General features: G+C 35.7%; 1 protein-coding gene across 2 annotated transcripts; it reads left to right on the top strand.

The window, feature by feature from the left end:
• Positions 1 to 209: 209 nt before the first annotated feature.
• LOC133880563 (autophagy-related protein 3) lies at positions 210 to 14,397 on the top strand. 2 transcript variants are annotated; one of them, XM_062319516.1, is made up of 10 exons: positions 210 to 584; positions 1,125 to 1,195; positions 2,692 to 2,808; positions 2,883 to 3,046; positions 3,850 to 3,935; positions 4,142 to 4,193; positions 9,020 to 9,085; positions 11,677 to 11,804; positions 12,967 to 13,070; positions 14,089 to 14,397. In XM_062319516.1, the coding sequence occupies exons 1-9, from the start codon at positions 424 to 426 to the stop codon at positions 13,061 to 13,063; spliced, it is 942 nt and encodes a 313-aa protein (XP_062175500.1). In that variant the 5' UTR covers positions 210 to 423; the 3' UTR covers positions 13,064 to 13,070; positions 14,089 to 14,397. The 2 variants fall into 2 exon arrangements, with proteins under 2 accessions (XP_062175500.1, XP_062175501.1); XM_062319517.1 differs by having other exon boundaries at positions 12,967 to 13,081.
• Positions 14,398 to 14,768: the final 371 nt, after the last annotated feature.

Raw genomic sequence — 14,768 nt, 5'->3', positions numbered from 1 at the left:
AAAATACTTTTCAAACGATAATTATTCAAATGAAATGCTTTTCAAAAAACAAAATATTTTAAAAAGTTATCCCTTTTTTTTTTTCTTTTTTTTTTTTTTTGGTTCTAGAATAATGTTGGAAAAATTACAAGGGCAAGAGAAAAGAAAAAAAAGAAAAAGGACTATTGGACCAATTAGAATAAGAGCTCAGGGACGGTGAAAGAGGGCCGCCAGCACTGGATTGATTCATATTTCTGTCCCGCACGAACGAAACGAAGGGAATTCCAGAACTCCGAGAAAGCTCCGATTCCTGCCTCCTGCGTGTCCATTAGGGTTTCCAATTCCGATTACGTTCGCTCCCTCTTTCCAATTCGGTTTCAATTTCCCAAAGCTTCCTCTTTCTCAATCTCATAGAGAGAGAGAGAGAGAGAGAGAGAGAGAGAGATGGTTCTGACACAGAAGCTTCACGAAGCGTTCAAAGGGACGGTGGAGAGGATCACAGGGCCACGTACGGTCTCAGCCTTCAAGGAGAAAGGCGTTCTCAGCGTATCGGAGTTCATCATCGCCGGAGATAACCTCGTCTCCAAATGTCCCACCTGGTCCTGGTATCTCTTCCTCTCTCTCGAAGCTAATCAGAAATTTGAAGAATTGGCTTGATTTTCTATTTGGAAAGTTTAGGATGTAGTATTAGGAGCTTGCCATTTGTGCGCACAAAGACAACCAACTTGCCTGAATTTAGGGTTGATAATATGGTGTTGTAGCTGATATCTGGTAAAATTTGGCCAAAAAATTTCGGGTTTTTTTTTTTTTTTTTTTTTTTTTTTTTTTTTTTTTTTTTTTTTTCAAGCAGCTTGGATAAAGTCAGCAATTTGCTTGTTTTCGATATTTTGATTGCATGAATGAAAAGAAATTTGTTCTCCTTATGTTTATGCTTTTCTGACCCCTTTCTTGCATGACTGGTCCTAGTGCTATGTGATATCCACTGCTATCAGTGACTTACTGATAATGGCTATAATTCAATTTATGGTGTTTTTCGAATGTCTTGTTAACTTGTTTTCGTAATTATTTCATTTTGAAAATAAGATTTTGAGGTGCTTCATTTTTTTTTAGTTTAATAAGATTGAATTTCTTTTAATGTATGTAAGGGAATCGGGCGAGCCAAGCAAGAGGAAGTCATACTTGCCCACTGAAAAGCAGTTCTTAATTACTAGAAATGGTAAAACGCTTTTTACTTTGTCTTCTCTTTTTCCTCGCCCGCCCCCCCCCCCCCCCCCCCCCCCCCTTTTTTTCCTGAATAACATGTCTTGTTCTCGGTAACAGCAATGATAACGGTTCTTTTGGAGTCATTTGACTACAATGATGACAGGAAGAGCAATGACATTCAGACATTGGCTGATGCTTTACACTTCCTTCTAAACTTTAGATAATAATAATGATTTTATCAACTCACTTTCTGGCCACACTGAAAAAAGAAGAAGAAGAGAAAACCCAAAAGAGATTTTCTTGGATCCCATATTTTCTGCTTTCTAGCAAAAAAGAAAAAGAAAAAGAAAAAGAAAAAGAAGTTAATTAAGCTGTTGTGTTAGACTCAGTGAGTAGGGACTTTTAGTTCCCCCAGGTTCTTCCAAGAAATCATATTTGAAAGTTGACCAAACAGGTTGTAGTGATTTGGTGATTGGTGGTTGGAGCAATGTAAAGAATAAAAAGAAAAATAAAATGATGAAACAACACATATTAGGATTTAGGAGTGTTGCATGCAGAAATTTGGATGTGTCTAGGACATAATCTGCTAATTTTTTTTTCCATTTCTTTTGGTTATTAGATTTTTCCTTTACTCTGCATTCATGCATTTTAAGTGCAGCTGGGACATTTTATTGTTAAATTGCAGATATTAGGAAAAGCAGTGAAGCAGTATAAAATTGTATGCATACTAGGGACATTAGTGTAAGAGTAATTTTATAAGAGAATGAAATTGCGTATTGAAACTGAATCAGTGAAAAGTTTAGTATAAACTGACATTAAGCAGACAAGAGTCTGTTGGATTATATAAATTAGTGTTCTTCTTAAGCCAACTGCAAATCTAGTTTTGATTATTTCTATTTCATGAAGCACTTGGTGGCGGAAAATATTGTGCTGGAACTAAAGTCTTTCTTTTTTAAAACTATTTTCCAATGGACAACTGCTCTAGATCTTTATGTGTTTCGTTTAATTGATTTTTTTAACCTTCTTTCTCTTTCTAGCTAGGTATTTCTCTTGTATACTCCTTGTGTGCTTGTGTTGCGCTTTTTGTACTTTTCAATGATATCTTGTTTACTTATGAAAAATAAATAAATTGTGCTCTTAGAACATTGATTGCAAAGCATTTAACAAGTATACCTTTGTGAATTACTTTCTTTCAACGTGGAACCTCTCATTTTGAACATTTTCATCCAAGGTTCAGTTCATATATATATATAGCTTTCATATTTTTCAGTTATTCTTGTGTTGATATCTTTGTTTCATGCTTAAATAATTCGTTAAGAGGCCTAAGCTTTTGAAACAATCAGGATTCCATAATTTGTACTTTTTTTACAAAGGATAACTACCAGTTGGAATTATACAAATTAGTGGGAAGCAAAAACTTTCTTCTATTCTCATTTATTGTGTGAAATCTACTTCTAACTTCTTTGCAAGAATAGCAAAATAATTATGAACTGCTCACTTCCTGTTCAGTCCCTTGTCTACGAAGGGCTGCATCCATTGAAGAGGAATATGAAGCTGCAGGTGGGGAGATTCTTCTTGATAATGAAGAGAATGATGGCTGGTTGGCAACCCATGGGAAGCCAAAGGGTATGATACAACTTGTAGTATATCAGAATTTAGGTTGAACATATATACTTATCCCTCTTCTTTCTTTTTTGAAGATAAAAGTGTTGAGGTGGAAGACGTGCCTTCTATGGAGACTTTAGAAATTAGCAAGAACAAGAATGTTAAGTCGATCCCCTCAGGCTTTGATGATCAAGATGAAGAAGATATTCCTGACATGGCCGATTATGAAGAACCTGACAACCTTATTGAAACTGATGCTGTAAGTTTTTATTTTTTGCATTGTTCTAAATTGGTGCTTCTTTATTTGTACATTGTTTGCCATGCTTTAATACTTAACTATACAAGCAAGCAATCGTGTTAAAGGATTGAAATCTCATGGCTGACCTACATGTTTCTTTTCTTTTTTGTTTGTATTTCTTTTATTTTTTTTCAGGGGGGTGGGGGTTAGCAGTCTCGTAAGTTAGCTAATATGCCAGTGTTGGGAGCTCAATGATTTAAAATGTTTGTATTGTCATATGTTGCAAAACATCATACCTGAAAAAGGATTTATTGCCCATGATTCAGTCATGCTATCATAGAATGTTAAGTACTAGTAGTTTGCAATGATCTAATACTTGATTTTACGTACATGACCTTACCCATTTTCTGTTTCTTCCTTTTGGTTGGAAGAAAAAAGAGAAGGGGGTTTTTTGTTGGTGGTCTGGCAATTGACTGAATATCTTGGTGGTGGGAACTCAAGGGTTGCACGATAAGATTCATATCACTATATTTAGTAAAGTAAAACTTCATGTATTGATATTAAAACCGTATCCTAGGTGATGGTAATTGTTGATAAGTGATTAAAGAAAAAAAAAAAAAAAAAAACTATGCTAGCATCAGACAGCGCTCATTTGGTATAACTCTACTACTTTGAACTACCTTCCATTTAGTCTCTTGCATTTACTAAATTATAATAATTAACTGAAGCTAAATTATATATAGGGCATGAATTGATTTTTCTGCTTTATAAGTTATTACTTGAGCCATGAATTTATGTTGTTGTCTTGTACATGTGCTTTGCAGGCAACACTGCCATCTACATATCTGGTTGCTCAGGAACCTGATGATGACAATATTTTACGGACTCGAACCTATGATGTCAGTATCACGTAAGATATTTATCTTCTGTTTAGAGTCGCTTTTTCCCTTTAAGATCGTGGAACCCCTTGCTTCATGGAGGATGGAGTTCTTTTGTTTGTTTGTTAGTGGAATACTGGAAATGGAAATATATCATTCTTTATTATCCCAAAATTGATGTAGATTCTACATCCATGTGATGGCATTAATATCTTGTCTCATTTTGCCTGTTTTCCAGGTATGATAAATATTATCAAACTCCTCGTGTGTGGCTTACTGGATATGATGAGGTTTGTCTCAGTAATTATGTGTTTTTCCTTGTTTGAGGTTCCTAGGAATATTAAGATTTGCTATTGGTGGTTGTTATCGGTTTATTGTATGTTCTTACTTATCAAAAAGAAAAAAAAAGATTTGCTATTGGTGGTTGTATTGTTTGCTTTCTTGCCAAGAGGTATTAAACAAACCAAGAAGCTTGGGCTAGATTTTTTGAAGTTTTGAATTAAGACCCAGATAAAGTCTTCTGGTTGAGATGCTAAAGAGCCAATTTCAGGTTTTGGTTTAGATTGGCACGAGATTTAGCCAAAGCTAAAATAGGTTTCTATCTGTAACACTGATCCCAAACTTGGCTTGGTGTGGAATTAATTTACTATTTCTCTTGCTATTCTAAGGCACTCAACCCTCCAATTATGCTATGTGTTTCGTTTCATACGCGTCAAAGAAACTTATTTCTTTGCTGATCAGAAGGTCATTATAGTTGTCAGGGTTGGTGTATAAAACTGATTAATGTGTTTTTGCTAGGGATAGTGAATATTAGCTAGGAAGCTAAAATAGTTAAACTAGGGTGTCATTCATCATAACAGAGTGAAACTGAGAACAAAGTCAAAGCGAATAGGAGAAAAGAAAGTTCTTCAAATTCTGTTTTTTCTTTTCTTTCCCTGATGTACTTAAGACGCAAATCCTGCTGATAAAGTACCTTTGACATGGATGTTATTCAGACATCATGATTTTAAGTGCATTCATTTATGATGTTAGATCTTTTCTTAAGCTCTTCTAAATTTTATCATGTTAGTTCAGCTCTTGTGCACCGAGTATTTGTCACTGGTTGAAACTCTATGTTTGCTATATAGGCATGAGTATTTTTTTTTTTTTAAAAAAAAAAAAAAAATTCTCGATAACAACTTTTGTATTTAGTATGCCAATATGCTACAATTTCTTTCTCCTAGAGTATAATTTTGTTGATGGGAAGTAGTTGCTGTATGCTTTTTATCAAGAAGGAAAAAGAAAATGGTGTATTAATTGTATGTTGGGGGGAAGAGTATCTTGGGTTATTCAGTTACTTTCGATTATACTGAGATCAGGGAACACATTGTGCAATTCTTTGAAAGACCGTTTACCGAACAGTTTAGTTGGTGGCCCAAGTTGGATGACCTTTTATTTGATTCCATTGATGAGGAGGGGGCCACTTGGTTAGAGAGACCGTTTGAGGAGAGTGAAGCCGTTGAGGTGGTGAAAGCTATGAATAGGAATAAGGCGCTGGGCCCTGATGGTTTTACTATCGCGTTCTTCCAAGCATGTTGTGATGTGCTTAAAGAAGACATTCTGAGTGTTTTCCATGAGTTTCATGCCAAAAGCAAGTTTGAAAAAAGTCTTAATGTCACTTTCATTGCTCTCATTCCGAAAAAAATCTAAAGTTGTTGATGTTAAGTATTTTCACCTTTAGTCTAGCAATTAGAGTTTACAAGATTATTGCCAAATTTCTTGCCAATAGCTTGAGAATGGTTGTAGAGAAGATTGTCTCAAAACCCTAGAATGCGTTTGTCAGGGGTAAGTAGATCCTAGACTTCGTTCTTATAGCTAATGAGTGCTTGGATAGTAGGATTAGATTTGGTGTGCCAGGTGTGCTTTGCAAATTAGATATCGAGGGGGCTTATGATAATTTCAAATGGGGTTTCTTGTTATATTTGCCAAGGAGGTGCGCTTTTGGGGAAAAATTGCCTACTTGGATACTGCATTATATTTCTTGGGTGCGCTTTTCTGTTTTGGTGAATCACACTTTGTTTGGATTCTTTAGTAGCTCTCGTGGTCTGAGACAGCCAGATCCTTTGTCTCCTTTATTGTTTGTCATTGTTATGGAAACTTCAAGTAAAATGATCTATGCTATTGTAAATGGGGGCGTTTTCTCAGTCTTTTCTGTGGGGTCTAGGAGAGTTGGTTTGGTTAACATCTCCCACCTGTTTGCGGATGACACCTTGATTTTTTGCGGGGCAAACCCAAATCATCTATGATATCTGCATGCCTTATTCTTATGCTTCGAAGTTTTTTTAGGTTTGAAAATTAATTTGGCTAAGATTTGATTATTGTGGGAAATGTCAATAATGTTGATGGACTTGCTAGTATTCTAGGTTGTGGGGTTTCTTCTTTGCCTTTGAAATATCTTAGTCTTTCATTGGGAGCTTTTTTTCTTTTTTCATTTTTTTCTAAAAAAAAAAAAAAAAAATCTTTTATGAATAATTAGTTATTAAAAAGAACAGGCAAAGCCCTCATACACGAAATGTAAACAAGAGCAACTACCACCTAAAGGCATCTGAAATCTAAAAAGTTAACAAGATCTAAAATATTCGAAGAGGAGAAGTTAGGAACATAGATAACAACCTAATCTGAAAGAGATATAAAAAAGAGAGGCTTTAAACAAAGCACATTGGACTCGTAATCCTTGAATAGGCGCCAGTTCCTTTCTCTCCAAATGCTCCACATTAAGAACATAAGAATAACTTTTCAGATGGCCTCCTTGGGATGTCCCCATCATTGAGTCCTCTAACAATGAAGCAACTCTTGGATGTTGCCCACAAGACTCCGAATAAGTTGAGAACCAAGTGCCATAGATCACTAGTGTACTCACAATGGAAGAGAAGGAGATTGATGGTCTTTTTATTCTTTTTGCAAAAGCAACACCAATTAACAAGAATGATATCCCGCCTTCCAAGAATATCAGCTATAAGGATTCTACCCCAAGCTGCCATCCATGTAAAGATCGTTGTGCGGGGCGGTGTGTTAACCTTTCAAACACCTTTCCAAGGGAACGAGCACGACCCTTCAATCTGTAAAGAGTTATAACAGTTTTTCACTTCAAAGTCATTATTGCCGGTTGGGGTCCATAACAATCTACTTGTTTCCCCCAGATGGGTTGTTGAGGAGTATAACAAAGAGATGAAAGAGTCGAGAGGGGATGGTGTTATTGAGAAAATTGAGTGTTGTTTGGCTGGCTGGAAGATGATGTACTTGTCTAAGGGTTGGTAGGATATCTTTGATCAAGAGCACCTTATCTAATTTGCCTCCGTATTTCATGTCTCTTTTTCCCCTCCCTGTTGGTGTTGCCTAATTGCATAAAGAAGTTACAAAGGAATTTCTTATGAGGTAGGTTCAGTGAAAAGTTCAAATTTCACCTAGTAAGCTGGTCTAGGGTTTGTTCTCCGATTTCTGAGGGAGGGTTGGGGGTCTGAAACTTGCTTTTGTTCAGCAGTGCTCTTTTGGGGAAGTGGCTATGACGCTATTTACATGAGAGAGAGGCCTTGTGGAGAGTTGTAGTGGATTCTAAATAGGACACAAATTTCCTACGAACTCTAAAAAGTGATATGTGTTCTTTAAGCATGTGAGAAGTGCATGCTTTTTTGTTAATGCTTTTAAAAAAGCATGTGAGAAGCATATGCTATTAAAAAAACATGTTCTTCTCACATGCTAAGGGACACATGTCACTTTTTTAGAGACTGGGTTGTAGGAACTCTTACAACCCAGTTTGTAGGAAATGTGTGTCCTAAACATGGCAGCTCTTGGGGTGAGTGGTGTTCAAATGAAGTTCATGGGTCATATGGGGTGGGGTTATGGAAAATATTAGGAGGGAGCGAGGGAGTTTTCTAGTCATACTAAGATTAGATTGATCAGGCCCTTATGGAATCTTTTCTGGATTTGTACAGTATTTCTCGCGTTAAGGATGCTTTTGTGGCGGATCATTTGGAGTTTTCTAGTCACTCTCAACAACAGAATGTAAGCTTTCTTAAAGCGGCACATGATTGAAAGGTGGATCTCTTCGCTTCGTTTTTCAATTTGATGTATACCTTCATGTAATGAAATGAAAGCTGTGAAATGGAATGGACCTATTGATTCTACGCAGCTTATTCATCCTTCTTCATTCGTTAAGTAGAGCCAAAACACAAGAATATTCTACGACTGCTATAGGGACAGCTCACTTGGACACCTGGCCTTCTTCTAGAAGCTTTACATATCACTCCCTATACTCATAGGAAATTACAGTTCATTCTAACACTTCAGATTTAGTTGAGGAGGGAAGACAAGCTTTGCTGGGCCCTTTTCAAGAGAGGGTTGTTCAACATTAGATTTTTCTGCATTATCCTTGTTCCCCATGATAGTACTCCCTTCCCTTGAAAGAGTATTTGGTGGAATAAGTTCCCCATGAGAGTGGCATTTTTTTCTTGGTTGGCCGCCCTAAGGAAGATCTTCACCATGGATAACCTAAGAAAGCGGCATGTCTAAGCGGTTGATTGGTGTTGTATGTGTATGAGGAGTGGGGAGTCTGTGGATTATCTTCTACTCCATTGTAAGATTGCTAGGACCTTATGGAATGCTATTCAATTGTGTTGGGTTAGCTTGGATTATGCATAGACGAGTGGTAGACCTTTTCGCTTGTTGGAGAGGGTTGTGTGGTAGTCTTCAAAGTGCAGCAATGTGGAAGATTGTCCCATCATGCCTAGTGTGGTGTCTTAAGAGAGAAATAGATCATGAGAGGACGGTGGGGGAACTAAATTCTTTCTTCAATACTCTTAACCACTGGATAACTGCTTTAGACTATCTAAGTTTTCCTAATTTTCATGATTTTCTTGATATTCTTTCTCTTTCTTGTTAGGTGTATCTTTTGTATACTTAATGTGTTCTTGGTTTGCATCATTGTGCTTTTTTAATGATATTTCGATTACTTGTATAAAAAAAAAAAAGAAAAAAACATTATCTTGGGTTGAATCATTTTATCCATTTGACAATGTAACTTTTCAGTTAACATATCCATTTATGGAACGTACTAAGATACCCTTTCCGATTGTGTTAGTCAAGGATGCTTTTGCAACCGGAGCTTGTACTTGAAGACGTTAGTCAAGATCATGCGCGCAAAACAGTAAGTTTTTGCTTTGAAATGGTATATTTACTACGTATATTTAATCAGCTTCTCTCATCCATATGTTGTGTTTAATATTCTCCTCGATGCAGTGTCTACTTCACTCTTTCAATGGTTTCTGTTGTAATGTTATGACTCTGAGATATTCCCACTTTGACGGTGTAGCATTATAGATCCTTCACAGGCTACAGTGATAATTAATTAAATTATTTTTTTTTGAATAAAGTTGTAACACTTTTATACTCAATCAGTGAAATAGAGCAGATTGCTCTAACAAAAAAATATCACAGATATAATCTAGAATTTCTTCCATCCAAACTTAATATATGATATGTTTAATAGCAGCCTTAGCTAAAGTTTAATTTCATGAGTTGGTCCTTTCAACTTAGAGATCGGTGTACTATTATTTTATCTTGTTTGATATTTAATGAACATAATTTCACCCTGGGATGATGTAATTCACCATCTTTTGTCCCTCCTCCTTAAGTTCTCTCTTCTCCTTGCTTAACTTCAGAGCGTTTTAGTTTTATTCTTTCACTGGGGCAGAGATAAGTTGTAATTCAGTGCTATTTTATTGCTGATCTGCTATTTTGGTATCTTTAGATGCCTGCTGTTCCATTTTTTCAGTGTTTCCAGTTACTTGTTTGGAGACATGAAATCATGTGTAAAACACACACATTGGTTACATTTGTCTTTAGGTGAATGGATTACTATTAGCAGTAGAGATGCATCACAATTGACATTGTGATGCCCTTTCCATCATGCAATTTCGACTTCAGGGTCATGGTCTTTGTTGAGTCAGTTAGGCCTTACACATGATTGGTTACATTTGTCTTTATGTGAATGGATTACTATTAGCAGCAGAGATCTATTGTAATTGACATTGTGATGCCTTTTCCATCATGCAATTTCAATTTTAGGCTCATGGTCTTTGTGACTAGTCAGGTAGGCCTTACACATGACATGTGCTAAAGAAATATGATGGAGAAGGTGATGAGAATGAGAATTGTGAGAGTCCATGAACCAAAGTCTGCAAGTATCCAACAGTCTAGTAGCATTACTAGAGTCATTCAAGCTTTGGTGCTAAATGAACAAGTCCTTTGTTTTCCAAGAAGTCAAGTTGAATCGTTGCTGTCTTTTGGCTCCAAAAGAAGTCTTGAATGTTCTAAGACACTAAGACATTGGTTGTGAAAGTCAAATTCCACATTAAGTGGCTGGATTATAAAAGTGTATATGTGCCAAATCTCACATTGTTGAATAAGGAACTCTAGCTGAGACTGTTAAATAAGTGAATTCTAAGGAACTCTTATTGTAACTTTGACTAACCCTTTCGAGGTATTGCCTTGAAAGACCAGATGTGGTTAGGACTTCCTTCAGTTCGTGACAAAAGAATCTAAACAACTACCAGAATTGTGCAAAAGACATTGAGAAGCCTGAACAGCCTGTAGAAAGCCTAAACAGCAACCTGTGGTGCCTCAACAGCAAGTTGTAAAACCAAAGCAACAAGTAGACATGCCTATACAACAATCAAGACTAAACAGAAAATCAAAAGCCCAAAACCAAATGCAATTGAAGCTTGAAGGGCAAGCGTTAGCAAAATAGCTTCCTGAGTAGTCTCAGTCTAATTGCTGATGAGACAAATTATCTTATCTTGCTTGAAGAAGAGGTTGAACATGAGAGCAAAGGAGAGGCCAATTGTGTGGTTATAGGCAAGGAAGTCATCAATTTGAGAGTTAATTAGTCTATGGTGCCTAAAGAAGATGTCAAGCTAATTCAATGGTCCTATTGGAGGATTAGATGAAACCACTAAGATCATTGCTGCTTCATTTATGAAAGAGAAAGGGATTTCAAGATTTTATCCTATGTGAAAGATTTAATTTCAGGAATTGGGAATCCTCGTATTTCAGCACGCTAAAACTCTAGGATGAGTTTTCGGTGTGTGGATCACTGTTTAAGATTTTCATTATGACGATCCAAAATTCTTCGAGTCAAGCTTTTCCTCGTCGGATGAGAGTTCTCTCCAATGGAGGAGAGTTGATGGGTGTAAAAGCAACTAATAAATGTAAATATAGCCCTTTGATAATGTGTATTCTTGGAGTATATGAATCAAAAGTCCACTAGTACCCAGTTGCCTAGTAGCATTAGTAAAGAGTCAATCAACGAGTCTGTCAAAGAATCATCATTAAATTAGTGAAGTCATTCGAAGCTGAATCTTTACTGTCTTTGGTTCCAGAAGAAGTCTTGAATGTTCTAAGTACAAATAGGTGTATTGTTCGCTTTTAGAGACAATAAATTAAAATTTCAGTGTCTGCTCTTTGTTTTTCATGAAAAAATAAATAAATTATAAAGTTGTATTCCTTCAGCAGTACTAGATTTGAGCCGTAGTCTGTTCAAGGACGTGGACTCCTCCCACACTTCATTCCTTCTGTAACACCCCACCCTTACAAACAGCCAAAATTATTTTCTATTTTCCTAGTCTGCATCAGAAAGTGTATGTCATGATTCTTTGTGAAAATAATATAATTTTTACGTGTTCCTCTTGCACGACCCTGTTATGCACTTGTGCTTTAAATTTAACTTTGTGGGTACAGGTAACTATTGAGGACCATCCGCACTTGCCTGGGAAGCATGCATCTGTGCATCCATGCCGACATGGGGCTGTGATGAAAAAGATTATCGATGTGCTAATGTCACGTGGAGTTGAACCAGAAGTTGACAAGTAATTTCACTCTCAAATCATCCACTCAGTAGTTGTATGTAGAAACTATGTTTACTTCCAAGAGCATAATATTCAACATCTTACATTTATCTTCCAAAGAAAGGCGATAAGGATTGTTGCAATCATTTACAGCTAAATTCAATACATCATATATGTGTAATTGGTCTGTTGTCTGCCCAATTCTTTAAATTATAAAATCAGTGGCTTACGCAGGAAACATTTTGCCACTATATTGAGGGAAAGTGCTTCTGTTAAATATTTAAGCTTGTTGCTTTTGCATTTTTCAAGGAAAGTGTGTAATAAATGTGGTATAACAATATCGCAATTAATATTTCATGCACATGGATGTCTGTTTATGTGTCAAATTTGTCTGACCTCTATATCTTGGGACATGGGGAATATACCAAATTATTGTCTTCAATTCCCTAAGGTGAGATAAAGTACATTTCTTGACCTAATAGGTAAAACACCAAAGTGGCTGACTTAGTAGTTTGTCCAAAAATTTGCTTTGGACAATGAGGTAGAGTGAATTTAACTTAGCATGTTTTGCATGGAGAGTATTTATTTTAGATTTAAAAGAAAAAGGTGTCAAATCCTCTCTCTCTCTCTCTCTCTCTCTCTCTCTCACACACACACACACACACACACACGCACGCATGCACAAACACAAGCACTTCTTTTAAACATGCATGGGATTTCTTTCCAGCAATATACTTATCTAGTACATGACCAGCATCAGATAAACCGCCATTCATCTTATGTTGTATCTGACCACAGGTATTTAAGTACTTGGAAGTCTTTATATGATAGCCTTTCTGTATTGGTCTTATAAAAATAACATTTCCTATTTCTAATATTGAACTTGGAGTATTGTTGGTTTTCTCTTCTTGATTAGCAACATATTTTTACCCATATGTTCATCATGCTTGCCTGTATCCTGCCATAACCGATCTAGTTATAAACACTTACTGATCTGCAACCTCCCAACTAAGGAACTAAGAAAAAAGGCCCAACTCAAGTGCATAATATTGTGATACTAAAAGCAAGTGCATATACACACCCGACTTGCAATTTTAGAAACTGCTGCTTCATGTCCATATAGTTTTTACATAATTCCGAGAATGATTTTCACTCCCTTACCATCTGTATTTTAATTTTTCAGGTACCTTTTTCTATTTTTGAAATTCGTTGCCTCTGTAATTCCAACAATTGAATATGACTACACCATGGACTTTGATCTTGGCAGCTCCAGCAATTAATCCAAAGGTATTTTAAAGGCAAGGTCCTTTCATTCCTTGCTTTAGGTCTATATGAATTTGGATGGATGCTTTTGAGTAGATAACCTATTAATGTTATCATATGTAACTCCCACAACGGAATATGACTAGGCCATGGACTTTGATCTTGGCAGCTCCAGCAATTAATCCAAAAGATAAATTAAAAGACCATGTTCTTTTAGTCCTTGCTTTAAGTGTTTGTGAGTTTAGATAGATACTGTCGGGTATATAACGTATTAAACTTATAATAATTTTCTAAACCTTTCAATATTCAAAATAAATAAAAAACCTTTCATTGTCCTGCTTATTACTGTTCTAACTATAATAAGTGTGATCATTGTTATATTTTCAAGTTGTTATTGCAAGTATCTACGCCATGGACAAGGATCCTCTCAATTTCAAGTGAAATGGAGAAGAGCCATTTCATGGTTAAGATTTAATGTTGTTGCATTTAATTGTATAAGTGATGCCACATCATTTAAATTTTTAAAATGGCGTGCCAACATATTTATCATGTGACATTATCTATACCGTTAGATATAACAACATTAAATCTTGACTATGAAATGACTCCTCTTTAGAACTTGACTAATTTCCTGATAAATTGCACATATTCATATTGTAATAATGTGTTCTAGAAATTAATTAGAATGTGTTCGGATGTCCTAGGGAAATAAAATTACATCATTCCTTTTTTTGTACTACAGTGCTTTAAGTATGGGCATAAAATGGTCATTTTTAAAATTGAGGATCATCTAGTATGGATGGATGATTACATTTATTTATTTAAATGATGCTGAAAACCAAATAAGGACTTTCCAACTAAATACACGAATAGATGTTTCCATTTTCGTTGCACATATGGATTATTCATAATTGTATAAGATTGATGTCAGATGCAAGATGAGAGTTGATTTTTAGTGATCTGTGGTTATGAATTAAGAGGATGTATATCTGTGATTTATTGTATCTTGCTTTGACTGTGTCTCACTGTTTAAACATTGCAGATGCAAACTGCAACTTCAGCTTGAAGTAGATTGGTATGGGAAGTTGAAATAATGTGACTACTGCTTATGGTGCTTTTCTTCCTCAACATATACTCCCCTCTTAACCCCCTGTAAATATAGTCTAAATTATTTGATTGAAGGCTCCTCCAGAGAATGTGATATTGGGAGCCATTGTTAAATTTGCTGATGATGGTTTGATATAGTCCCATCTTATTCTGGTTAATTTATGTTACTCTTCTAAACAATATACTGACACTGTAATTAATAGTTTTCTGCTTTCCTTACTTGGTGAAGTTGATATTTTCTTAAGATCGGTTTAGTGTTATTTTTTTACACATCTCTTTCGCAAATCCATCATTGAATTTGTGGAACTCACGTATGGTTCCATAGATTTAATAGTAAATTTGCATATTTCTTATACAAAGATGGACAAAAAGACATGCAAAAGAATGAAACTAATCACATTTCTATTTTCTTTTACTTTTAATTTGATTACCTTTCGTTTTTTCCCAATCAAAGAACCAAATCCTACATAATCAATCAATGCACTAGCTAAACAACACAAAAATGGGATTTTTTTTATATTTTATTATTTTTTTTTAACAAAGGAGGAAGAGCTCCTTATATTATTAGAAAGAGGACCGAAGGCACATCATAATGAGTAGAAGTAGTACAAATAC

This window comes from Alnus glutinosa, chromosome 10, assembly GCF_958979055.1.
Source record: "Alnus glutinosa chromosome 10, dhAlnGlut1.1, whole genome shotgun sequence".
Classification (NCBI taxonomy): Eukaryota; Viridiplantae; Streptophyta; class Magnoliopsida; order Fagales; family Betulaceae; genus Alnus; species Alnus glutinosa.
This window is presented reverse-complemented; position numbering and strand designations above follow the sequence as displayed.